The 12,911-nt window shown below is 44.6% G+C and overlaps 1 protein-coding gene across 4 annotated transcripts in view; it reads right to left on the bottom strand.

Moving 5' to 3' along the window:
- SPTBN1 (spectrin beta, non-erythrocytic 1) overlaps nucleotides 1-12,911 on the bottom strand; it is a 202,334-nt gene that overhangs the window by 21,520 nt on the left and 167,903 nt on the right. For all 4 annotated transcript variants that reach the window (XM_023512079.1, XM_012804019.2, XM_023512080.1 and 1 more), the window contains 7 exons: nucleotides 11,277-11,367; nucleotides 5,535-5,681; nucleotides 4,107-4,370; nucleotides 3,245-3,469; nucleotides 2,272-2,361; nucleotides 1,827-2,108; nucleotides 1,024-1,154 (listed from right to left, as the gene is read on the bottom strand). In XM_023512079.1, the coding sequence (XP_023367847.1) occupies nucleotides 1,024-1,154; nucleotides 1,827-2,108; nucleotides 2,272-2,361; nucleotides 3,245-3,469; nucleotides 4,107-4,370; nucleotides 5,535-5,681; nucleotides 11,277-11,367 (1,230 nt within the window). The remainder of the gene's footprint in view (nucleotides 1-1,023; nucleotides 1,155-1,826; nucleotides 2,109-2,271; nucleotides 2,362-3,244; nucleotides 3,470-4,106; nucleotides 4,371-5,534; nucleotides 5,682-11,276; nucleotides 11,368-12,911) is intronic.

Genomic DNA, 12,911 nt, shown 5'->3' with positions numbered 1-12,911 from the left:
GTCCTGAGTCATAAAAAGCAGTTTTAGAGAAAGCTTAAAATGACAGTTCTCAAAGTTAATACAGGAACCTGGTATACAGCTGGTGAGTACCACACTTCTTACTTTTTCTCAAAGGTGTTCTAAGCACTTGACGTGTCAGGGTTTAGAGGTGGTATCATTCTGTTCTTCCTGGGAGCTCTTTCATTTCATCTACTACTCCTCTTAATACTAATAACTTTCCTAAACTGAACGACTTTTCCTATCCAAGTGCTATGGTAATTACCTGTACCTGTGCAAATCAACTTGTATTTTTTTTTTAAATTAAATGTTAGCTGTGTACATTAATGCAATCATGGGGTACAGTGTGGTGTTTTCATATACAATTTGAAATATTTTCATCAAACTGGTTAACACAGCCTTTATGTCATTTTCTTAGTTATTGTGTTAAGATGTTTATATTCTATTTTTAGAAAGATTCACTTATACCCTTGTAAGATAAACAATAGAGGTGATCCCTCCAATCACCCTCCCTTCACTCACCCTCTCCTCGTCTCATATTCTTGGGCTATAATTGGGTTATAGCTTTCATATGAAAGCTATAAACTATTTTCATAGTAGGGCTGAATACACTGGATACTTTTTCTTCCATTCTTGAGATACTTTACTAAGAAGAACATTTTCCAGCTCCATCCATGTAAACATGAAGGAGGTAAAGTCTCCATCTATATTTATGGCTGCATGATATTCCATGGTGTACATATACCACAGTTTATTGATCCATTCGTGGATTGATGGGCACTTGGGCTTCTTTCATTAGGGCCTTGTCCAATAGGAGATAGTTAGGAAAGTGCTGTTGTGGGTTAAGCAACAGTTCACACTTTCTGCTGACCCCAGGCCTGCTGGTTCTGTTTTAAAAATGCTTCCCACAGCTGCACTTTTATCAGTGATTCTGATGAATGCTGCCATTTTCTTCTTGTGGGCTAGTGAGAGACCCTCACCCAGAGGAACTGGCAGCCCGGTCTCACGTCACTGAATGGCACTCACCTTTCAGGGTGGCTGTCAGCCACCAGGGCCCGGCTGGTTTTGGAGAGCTGATGCACCGTCTCTGCATAATCCTCCACAGCTTGCTCCAGGATCTGGTGCTTCTTCAACATGGAGACAGCGCTCTGTTCATCCTACAAGACAGGGGATGGTCACAACCACAGCTGTGCCCTCCAGCCCAAAGCCACCGTAAGGCGTGACAGGCTGACTGCAGGGCAGGGCAGGAGGAAGGACCAGCAGAAAGAAAGACACCAGAAGTGTGACGTGGGAGGCAGAAGCTTTCCAAGAGTCCATGTCTGGACTGGACCACGGGAGGCGTTATCAAAAGATGAACATGAGGGAAATGCAGAATGAGGAAGACCGCACTGAGGCAGAGAGCAAAGCTCAGGCGAACCAAGGGTGTCCTCACTAGCGGAAACCCTCTGGTCTGGCAGGGATGCAGACAACAGCATCGTGGACCCTTAAAATGCTTTTCAATGATCTCAGAACCATCTTGTATGTTGTAAAATTTAGGGAACCTACGAGTAAGGAGCAAGGACTCTGGCAACTTTCAAACATGACTGGAAGAACCCAGTCTTACTGACACACCAGGACTCAGGCAGGAAAGTCTGTGTCAAGGGAGAAAGAGCAGCCAGATTTCAGACACCTTGAAGTACCCTGGTGCCCCCTTACCAGTGAAAGGCAAAGGGGAAATCTTTACAAAGATAGGACCACCAGGAGAACACAAGCTCAGGTCCGAGTCTGCAGCATTCCTCGGGTAGGGATGCGCCCCGCCTCCTTCCCGGGAGAACGGGGCCCTCTCTCACCTTGGCCTTCTCCTCAGACATCATGTACAGCTCCTGCTCGCTCATCCACGCTTCAGCCTCGGCCGCGTCAAAGTAGTACTGCTGGGCCTTGTGCGCCTCCTCCAGCCGCCTGTGGCGCTTCTCTGCCTCCTCGATGAGGAGAGCCCACAGGTGCTTCAGGTCGGCGAGCCTCTGTCTGATGGTCTCAGCGCTGGGGCTGCTGCTGTCTGTCACAATGTTCTGGCTCCTCTCAAAGATGTCATCGATGCGAGGCTGGTGCCCCTGGATTTCTTTCTGGAGAGTCTGTATGTGGCAGGAAACACACAAGGGCTTGTTAAGGGGCAGCACCATGGTGTTTATGTCAAGCTGTTAGGGCCAGAAGAAATCACCAAGCCTTCACATTTTCTGTCTTATAACTTAGAGCAATTATTTGTCAGACTGAACTAGCTTGAGCAGAAATCCTTACCTGATTTTTCTTTATTAACAGCTGCACAGTCTGGAGGTTGTGACCGTGATCGGTGGAAGTTGCCAAAGGCATCCTCTCTCCAACCCACAACTGGAAAGAATTGTGAATAAATAATCAGAACTGGTCTGAGGAACACACATACCACATGAACAAGAGCAGTGAGTAAGGGAGAGCAGGGAGCTATGTTCAGGAGAGGGCTGGGCTCCTGGGAGGGCTGTCTGAGGAGCTGTCCTGCTCAGAGATAGGGGAGGGCTAGTTTTCCAAACTTCACTTCATCCTCAAGATCCAGTGTGCTGGATGCGCTCATTAATTACATTTAAAGTACTGTTCCAGGCTGGGCACAGTGGCTCATGCCTGTAATCCTAGCATCCCGGGAGGCCAAGGCGGGCGGATCGCCTGAGCTAGACTGAGACCCTGTCCCTTTAAAAAAAAAAAAAAAAGAGGCAGCACCGGTGGCTCAAAGGAGGAGGGCGCTGGCCCCATATGCCAGAGGTGGTGGGTTCAAACCCAGCCTCGGCCAAAACTGCAAAAAAAAAAAAAAAAAAAAAAGATAGCCAGGTGTTGTGGTGGGTGTGTGTAATCCCAGCTACTCAGGAGGCTCAGGCAAGAGAATCTCCTGAGCCCAAGAGTTTGAGGTTGCTGTGAGCTATGATACAAACGGCACTTTCCCGGGGGTGACAAAAAAAGATAACATGAGAGCATCAACGGAGCTGCACTTTGTGCAAGAAGGAAAGAGCCCTTAGAACAGTTGCTCTTAGCAACAAAAATAATTTTATGGTTGAGGGTCACCACAACATGAGGAACTATATTAAAGGTTGTGGCACTAGGAAGGTTGAGAACCACTGCCTTAGAAGGTGAGGAGGTCATGACTGCATAGCTCACCAGCGTGGCCCCAGGCAAGTGAGCACACAGGCTTCCAGACAGGGGAGAAGGTGTCCCAGCAAAGTGGCATGTGCAAAAAGGGTCTACTCACGATCTCGTCCTCCACGTCCCTATTGAACTGATGAATCTCTTTGGAAGCCAGCAGGTTATGCTTCCTTTCGTTCAAGGGCTCCAGCAACTCCATGAACTTGGTCTGCACAGTGAGGCGCTTGCTGTCCACCTCGTCCGTGCTCTTTCCCTCCTGGCTGAGGGCCTGGGCTTGGCTCTGGAGTTCTTCGATCTCCTTCTTTCGAACTTCCATCTGGTTCTCCAGCATCTGAGGGCAGAGAAGAAAAGCAGGTCTTGACACGTGGCAAAGACTGTCTTTTATAAGGACTGGTTCTAAGCAAAACTGCTGGGCCCACTGAGACTTGGCCACTACATAACCAGCCAAGAAGCCACTGGGAGCGTCTGCCACTGACTTGCTTTCCCAACCTCAATGGAACTGTTTTCCTGTGAGTTTGAGGTAAGTATATTTGCCCTTAGAGCCTTCTTTTGCAATATAAAACAACTGTGACATTACTTTTGTCATCAATTAAGTATCCTGAAAAACTCAGATAATTGTCACATATCAAGACCTTCTACAGCAACCTATGCAAACATTATTCCCTCATGTAAAATGCAGAATTGACTAACATATTTACTCAACTGTTAAATGGTGATAATATTATCAGCTGAGAAAATGGTATTAAGAAAAAAGCATTCCAATGTATAGACACCCAATACTTCTGCAAATATTGTGTCTTTCTACTTGATTCTGTAAACATTCCATGATGCTATCAGAGCTGTCACTTTGCTGGGCTAAAACTCTTTTCACAAGAAAGGCAGGTGATTATGGATACGGTGGGTAAGTAAAGACTATGAAGACTTTGGCTACAAAACAAAACCAGCTTGGGGGCACCTCGTCCACTTGCCTGCTGCTTTTTCAGAAGAATGTTGACGCTGGTAAGGTCTTTGCCATAGTCATCAGATTGAATCTGACTCTCCAGGCCATGCAGCCATTTGTCTAGATCTGCACAGCTCTGGGTGAAAAGTTCAGCCTTGTTTGCATCAAAGAGCCGCTGGGCCTTGGTCTGGGTGGTGGATTCAAGGACTTCCCACATTTTATGTAAACCAGTGAGTTTATCCTTCACCACAGCTTCTGTCTCGGGCTTTTCTGAAATGAGCTGCATTCCTTCCTGGAAAACACAAACCAGCACAGTTATAAATGGTCTGCTAAAGAAAAAAATGTCACTGTGAAAAATAAAGCTAAGATACTTGATCTGTGATTTACCCAATACACACACGCGCCTTTCCACATGAAGTAACCCATCAATAAAAGCAATAGTGAGCCAGATGTGGTGGCTCACATCTGTAATCCTAGCACCCTGGGAGGCCACAGCAGTGGATTGCCTGAGCTCACAAGTTCAAAACCAGTCTGAGCAAGCACAAGACCGTCTCTAAAAAATAGCCGGGCACTGTGGTGGGAGCCTATAGTCACAGCCATTCAGGAGGCTGAGGCAAAAGAATCACCTGAGGCCAAGAGTTTGAGGCTGCTGTGAGCTGTGACATAGCACTCTACCAAGGGTGACAAAGTGAGATTCTGTCTCAAAAAAGAAAAAAAAAGAAAAGCAACAGTGGCCTGCTCCATAGGTCTCAAAGGAGTTGAGCAGTAAGTGCTCCATGCTGAAATCGTTTCAACTGGGCAATGAGACAGTTAATGTAAAGAACCTAAGACTTTATCCCCTCTACTCCATGCCCAAAGACCATATGTAACGCATTATTTTAATCACTGAAAGTCCGAAACAATATAAAAAGCATGAATGGAGAGAAGGGAGGGTGAAGAAGTCCACACTTGCCTTCAGTTATGCTGCACAGAATCTGTGTGCCAAAAAGAATAGATTATAACAATTATTATGTGACTGATATACAGCAGTCATATAAGAAAAATAAGGAAAACTGAAAATACACAGTAGTTTAAAATGTATGCAACTATATCTGGTACATCTGTCAAAAAGCAACGTAAATAATATGGTCAGGATCATGGGGATGCTGTCGGGGTCCAGCAGTGGACGCAGCAGATGAGATGCACGACAGAAACTAAACGCCTGGTGTTCATTCTCAGGTCAATCAAGCACTCTGAACCACCTGGTTGGGTTTCTGCTTTTCTCCCTTCTGGTGGGTTGAAGTCAGAAACTGGTTAGTGGAAGGGATCGGACATCGGCTGTGTTACTATTGTAAATGATCAGATAAGACCCTAAGGTGTTGGAAAATATGCTAAATAAAAAGTAGCTCATTCCTACTCTATTTGTTTTACCCCAACCACCTCATGGACACGGCGCTCATCAAACATTTTAACTCACCTTCTCAATTTTGTCAAGCCACTCCTTGTTGGATGCGAGTTCTGCCATAAATGCTTGATGCTTCAACCATTTACTGTGCAGATTTCTGGCTTCATCGTAAGACATGTCCTGGGCTGTCAGCATCTTTTCATTGATCCAGAGAGACAGCTAGGGGCAGGGGAAATCAAGATTTCAAAAAGTGTCATCCTAAATATTAGCATTTTTTATGCCTGGAAAAGGGTGTACTGATGTCTTGTTATGCATCCTGTAAATGTTTTCACAGCAACAGATCGTTTTTTTTTTTTTTGTAGAGACAGAGTCTCACTGTATCGCCCTCAGTAGAGTGCCGTGGCATCACACAGCTCACAGCAACCTCCAATTCCTAGGCTTAGGTGATTCTCTTGCCTCAGCCTCCCGAGTAGCTGGGATTATAGGCGCCTGCAACAACACCCGGCTATTTTTTCTGCTGCAATTTGGCTGGGGCTGGGTTTGAACCTGCTACCCTCAGTATATAGGGCTGGTGCCCTACCCACTGAGCCACAGGCACTGCCCAACAGATGACAGATTTTTAACTTTACAACTCAGATCCATCAAGACAGGTGTCCATTCTATGGAGCTTATATCTCAGTTTTGCTCCAAACTCTGTGTCCAACACTCAATCCAGAAGTACAAAAGCTCTATGGCTTTCAAACTGCTTAGTACTCTTAACCAGTTTCCCCCTCAAAGGCTTTTGCTTAAAATTCTGCTCTAACCAGTCCAAGACACAACCTTCGTTCTCATTCAGATACCCGTGTCAGCTGTACCATTTTAATCATGACTATCTTTTACTCTATTTGGCAATCTTCTTTTTAGTTCCTTTTATTAAAACAAAACAAAACAAAAACAAAAACCAGCACACTGACCTACTCATTTATTCCCTCCACTTGCATGGGTCCATCTATGGGAATGCCAATACATAACTTGCTCACTGTAGGGCTAAGGCCTATAATGATGCCCTTTTGATGTTTCCTCCAAGTCCCAGTCACCTCTACCTCTTTTTCTATAACCTCTAGGTCTCCAAATAACCTTCCACTCAGACAGAACATTTAGCAGGACTTCATTTTGGGACCCAACATGTTTGCTTCGATCTGAACTCTGGGAAGTCATGCAAAGGCTGCCAGCCATAGACGGATCTGAGAAGGGAGTTCTCTTACCAGCGTCAGCCAAACACCAGGCTGAACCCACTTCTGCTAGCTTCCATCCCGACTGGGCCCAGGCTCATTATTGCCCACTTGTGCCAGGATGCCCCATGCCAGAGTCCTGATTCCCGATCCAGCCACGGTGCTACCCAAGGAAGAGCCTTCTGTTGGCTCAGGTCAAAGATACACAAAGGAATGAGGAATCAGATCAGAACTGGAAGCAACCATCCTCAATGAACATGTCCCTTCTTTCTTCTAAGTGCCTGCAAGAAGCCCACTTTTAATTGTCACTGTCACAACAAAGTTACACCTAAACTCCTTCATGGTTATATCTCCAAAGGTCTAGAAATAGAGTATACAACTATAGAATCCTTACAGAATCAACAGTTCCGAGGCCATTCACTTCCTCCGGGCTGCTGCTGGGAAATGCTTCCCCATAGATTCGATTCGACAACAGGTCTTTTCTTTAGAAATGATGTCAAGGAAGGCAAAGAGGTGAGTCACAGGAGCGCCCCTGGCTCTGCAGCAGGTGAACTACTACTTTTGGGCCCTGTCCCTACCCTTCTTGGGTTATTCACCATGCAGGGACATGGAGGAGGGGGCACCCAGATTTGAGGCATGAGATCTTTGAATTCATCTATTATTGAGGAAACACTAGCAAATCTCATAAAAGTCCTTTGTAATCAGTGACCATTAAACAGAAAGACACTAAATTTCCTACTGTGAAAGAAGTTCCTAGGTTCCAGTTATATGAGCAGGCAAAATCTGAGGGATTACGGCCAATCTGAGGGGAAAAAACAGTTAAAAGGACACCAAACAACAAAAATGTCCCTTGTATTCTACATACACTCTTTCTGTAGAAGGCACTTTTATTCAAAGCGCCAAGGACATTCACATATTTTCGCTATTTATGACCACCTACCCAGGAGAGATTAAAAATAAGAGAGCTACATAAAAATCAGAGGCTTATAAACAAATCTGCTCTTTGCTGAAACATCATCCTAGAGATAAAGCATCATGAGAAATGGCACAATGAAATGGATCTACAGAACTTGCTGGTTCATCAGCTCTTCATCAGCATTCTGGAATCACAGCTACAGTTATTATTTGTGGGCATTTGCAAAGGTCATTTAAGAATATATTCATTCTCTGCAGAAAAGAACACTATGCAGATTGGGAAAAGATAAGAAAAAATGCTTTGATCATTGAATTAGTCTAAAAGCAAAGTGCCAAAACTCACATCCCTGTGCTGGATGCACATAAATAGACTGTCCTTCTAGGGGGAGAGTGGAAGAGGGGGAAAGTTCCAGAAAACAGGAGGTGTACTGTGAGGGAACGAAGCAAAAAAGCAATACCTTCTTAAAGTATTCATTTTTCAGTATATCACATTAAAATAACACTACAAAGATTATGATGCTGTTTCTATCTCCATCTGTAACTGGGAAGAGGTAGGTCCCTACTCATTCCCACAGTATTGCTCATGCAATAGCTGTCCCCAGCAGGGAGCAATCTCACACTCTATAGCTTCTCTAGCCAAGCCACCTGAGGAAGGGAATCTGAAAATGAGACAAACCCCTGGATTCCCTAGTCCTTGGGCAACATCAACAGCCAGTAAAGGTATTAAATTTGATCTCCCAGTGCTCTCTATCCATTGGACTAAAATGTAGGGCTGGTCCATATACAAGCTCCACTCTTAGTAGCTCTGGCTCAACGGTGGTTGTATTTTAATGAGGCCTAATGATGGGAAATTCAAAGGCAAAGACCATATCGTCTCTTTGCTTGCATAGCTAGCTAAGAGTTTTAGAGCTGCTAAACCTGACCTAAACCCCATCATGAAGACACTGTACATGCTGGCAAGGGGCCCCAACACCTCCCAGTAGACACTGTGGCTATGCATTGAATGAAGCTCAAGGAGAGACAGAGAGAACCAGGCAAGAAAGGATAAACCGAGCAGAACAGTCACATGGAGGCCTGCAAATAATCCCCTGGACATAAAAAGCCCAGCCCACATTTCCTGCAAACTTGGAGGGGAAAATTGCACAGGACAGAGGCTCCTAGTCATGCGTGACGATCACGGGAACCCAGCCAAGGTGTGTGTTAAGGAGAGACTCCTTGTCACCAAGGATGCTAATTCAGAGCAAGTGGAAACAAAGGTATAAAAGACATACTAAGAACATTTCCTGTGACTCCACCAAGAAGGACTATTGTTTTATCTACTTTTTAAAATACATTTCTTTTTCTTATTTATTTATTTTTAAGACAATCTCTCTGTCACCTGGGTAGAGCGCAATGGCATTGTCGTAGCTCACCGCAAACTCAAACTCGTAGACTAGAGCCTCCAGCCTCAGCCTCCTGAGTAGCTGGGACTACAAGCAGGCACCACAGCACAGGGCTAATTTTGCTATTTTTGGTAGAGTCAGGGTCTCGCTCCTTCTCAGCCTGGTCTTGAACTCCTTAGCTCAAATAATCCTCCTGCCTCAACCTCCTAGATTGCTAGGATTATAGGCATGAGCCACCGTGCCCGGCCTTCAATATATTTCCTTTTATATATCTGTACATATGTTGAGTGGAAAAATAGCAGGTAGGAAATTCCAAATATAAACGGGATTGCCCTTGGCCAGTCGACTGCTCATTCCCTGGCATTCTCTTTCACTCCTTTAACCTGGGCTCCAGCATGGTTAGGTGAAGGAATTTTATCTTGCTAACTTTAAAAGCAGGAGCATGGGATCTCATTGGTCCCACAACCTCCAGGGCTGAAATTAAAAATGAGTCACTGATGGTGCTGCAAGGGAAACACCAAGGTGACATAGGGACCATCAATCTGTAGAAAGCACGACTCAGCTTGCAAACACCTCCCTCATCCCTTCTACTCCCTCCAATGAGAACAGCCACTCTCAGCATTCACTGTAGCACACAGCTAATCACAACTCCACACAGCTAACTTTAGATCCCATCACCCTCCTCTGCACCCTGTCTTGGGATGGGAATGCCTCTTTAAGTGAGCATCCTGGCTCGGCGCCTATAGCTCAACCGGTTAAGGCGCCAGCCACATACACCTAAGGTGGCGGGTTCGAATCCCCAGCCCGGACCCGCCAAACAATAATGATGGCTGCAACCAAAAAATAGCCGGGCGTTGTGGCGGGCGCCTGTGGTCCCAGCTACTTGGGAGGCGGAGGCAGGAGACTCGCTTGAGTCCAGGAGTTGGAGGTTGCTATGAGCTGTAATGCCATGGCACTCTACCCAGGGGCACAGCTTGAGGCTCTGTCTCAAAAAAAAAAAAAAAAAAAAAAAAAAAAAGTGAGCATCCTACCAGCTGGGTTACTAATACTTGCATGTCACTTAGAAGAGGCACTCCTGTCTTCAGCCTGTCTGGCTCGAGGCAAATCCCCCAAAGACCTAGATTCGTCAATGTGGTGCTTAAAGCTGACTGACCCTAAGCCACAGTTTAGGGGCTTTCCTTCTTAAGGTTTAACTTGAAAAGCACAATGCAAGATTCATAATAAGACGGCAGATGAACGGACATGGAGGACTGCCCCTGTCTGTCACAGATGATCTAACAGCTGTCACTAAAGCTCTATTTCTTTAAGCACAGGCAAACGTTGTGCGCAGGGCGTTTGTGATGACAGGAGTCACATTCTCCGCACCTGACCTGACCCTGCCCCCACACTCTTAATTCCTCAAGGTCCCTGCAGCTTCAAGTGGATATTCTTCATCCCGTCTTTTACCCACAAGGATATTTATTCTAATAAACCACAAAGGACAGAGTCTCACCATTGTTCTCTGGTAGACAGAGAAATATAATGTTCTCGCAATCTCACACATGTGAAGACCACACATGCTTTTGGTCACCTTTAGTTTTCAAAGTTTATGTATATACCAGGGAACATGAAATAGTTTAAGTATCATCAGATCAGTATCACATGTGAAAACCCAGTGTTTGCAATCAGGATGTGCAATCTCATGTGCTTTGCATATGAGATACACACTGAAGGGGTCTGAAAGATGATATTTTAAGGTTTTAAGTGAAAGAAACATAATTTCTATTTTTAAAATCTCTACTTCTTACTTGGTAGCAAGTTTCAGTTCCTTTTGGTTCTTTCCTTCTGTACCATTTAAATATACATTGCCTTAGGGAGTTAAAGTGTAACACTAAATACTTTTAGGCTGCAGAATATTCGAGGACACTACTATCCAACAGAACTAAATGAAATAGGTCTGTACTGTTCAATACGCAGCGGCTAGTTATAGCTAGCAACTGAGCACTTAAAATAGCTAGTATAATGGAGAAACTATGCTCTTAATTTTATTTAATTTAAATTATAATGAAATAGCTACATGTGGCTAGTGGCAACTATAATAGATGATGCAGTTCTATACTCTTAATGTTCTAGATTATAATCATCTAGTTACTCTAAATGGCTTGTAGGTTGGAGAACTAAAAAAGTACCACTTGTCCTTACCTGCAAATCAAATGGCTAATAGGAATTTGTGGCCTCATTAATTTTATAATCCAAAAGGCTCTTTTGCTAAATGTAGGCTAGCAATTGTTAGAAACCAGGAAGGGAGGAATTAAAGGTCAACATACCTCTTGACAATCTTGCAGGAATTTCTGAAGATCCCTGTTGTCCTTCAGTCTCATCAGAAGTTCACTGGCTGCCTCACGATTCTTCCTGTGTCTGTTATAATAACAGCAAAAATTGTTTTTGAAAAAGAAAGTAGAGAATCTTGAAATACAGAATTTATAAATTTTTTTTTTTTTTTTGAGACAGAGTTTCACTTTGTCGTCCTTGGTAGAAAGTCATGGCATCACAGCTTACAGCAACCTCCAACTCTTGGGCTTAAGCAATTCTCTTGCCTCAGCCTCCTGAGTAGCTGGGACCACGTGCCTGGTACAAGGCCCAGCTTTCATTGTTGTTGTTGCAGTTGTCATTGCTGTTTTAGCTGGCTGGGGCTGGGTTCGAACTTGCCACCCTCGGTATATGGGGCGAGTGCTCCACCCACTGAGCCATAGGCACTGCGCAGAATTTATAAGTTGAAATACAGAATTTACAAATAGGTTTCTTTCCTAGGTTTCCAGATATGCTGAAAAGAGTTTGCTGACAGTTCTCAAGTAAAAGAGACAAGATAAATAAGAGATTTAAGCCATGGTTCAAGAAAGACTCAAACACCTGTGTGAACTGCAGAGCAGGCCAAACACACGGTCACACAATCTGTATAAACTGATTTAGTGCTGGGGAAACTGAGTGTACACTGTGGACAAGTGACTGTACAGTGCTCAGAAACAAAACATACCCACAGGCGTCGCTGGAACCAAATGAACATCTTGTTTGGATACCTATAAGTGCTGTTTATAGTCAAAAGGTTAAGCACTGTGGGACAATTTGAAAGGTTATCTTCAAGAAACTATAAACTGGTGACACAAAGCTAAGAAAATATATATAATCATGTAACTGGCTTTCAATGAATGTTTATTGATAAACAGATACCCGTCTTGAAAAGAACTCACTCGAAGCAATAAAACAAATAGAAATGAAAATTATTAAAGCTGCCGAGATCACATACATACTTAATCTCACTTCTAATTAACAGGTAAGGGTAACTAAGGTTCAAAGAAGCGAAAACACAAACACTTACATAAAAATCTTTAAGAATTGAAGGACCTGCTGAACTCGGTAAATGATAAGGGAAAATGGGGCGGCTGGCACCCCAGCTTGAACACTGCACACTGAGCTCCTTCCCCACCAGGGCCACATGCACCCAGTGGAGCATGCAACGAGAATGTGTGAGAAGGACTAGGACGCCTTTCAATGGCGCCACCATTCCAGGAGCATCTGCTGAGGGTCATGACGCACTGCAGGGCATATACCTCTCTGACACGTGTACTCCTGAGTAACTCAGGCAACACGCAGGGCAGGAAGACAGGTAAAGGAAGAAAACACAGACGAGAAGAATTGGGTTTTTGTTCTGATTTTCAAAGCACTTTCTCACTTCCTGTGTCTGGACATACGAACAAAGTCTCTCCTCCATCCCCACCAGCCTCTGTGGCAGGGATGATAAAGAACACAGCCTGGGATGTGACAGTGCTGAGAAAGAGCAGCTCTGCGCACACATGCTGCTGCCTGATGTCTCAAGAAACCGCCCTAGGAGAGAGACCGCATGACACGTGTTCCGTGGGCCTTCAATAGAAGCTGATGAAACCAAGGACAGGAGCAGCGTCACA

The sequence above is a fragment of the Otolemur garnettii genome, unplaced genomic scaffold (genome assembly GCF_000181295.1).
Source record: "Otolemur garnettii isolate 467f Iridium unplaced genomic scaffold, OtoGar3 scaffold00024, whole genome shotgun sequence".
NCBI lineage: Eukaryota > Metazoa > Chordata > Mammalia > Primates > Galagidae > Otolemur > Otolemur garnettii.
This window is presented reverse-complemented; position numbering and strand designations above follow the sequence as displayed.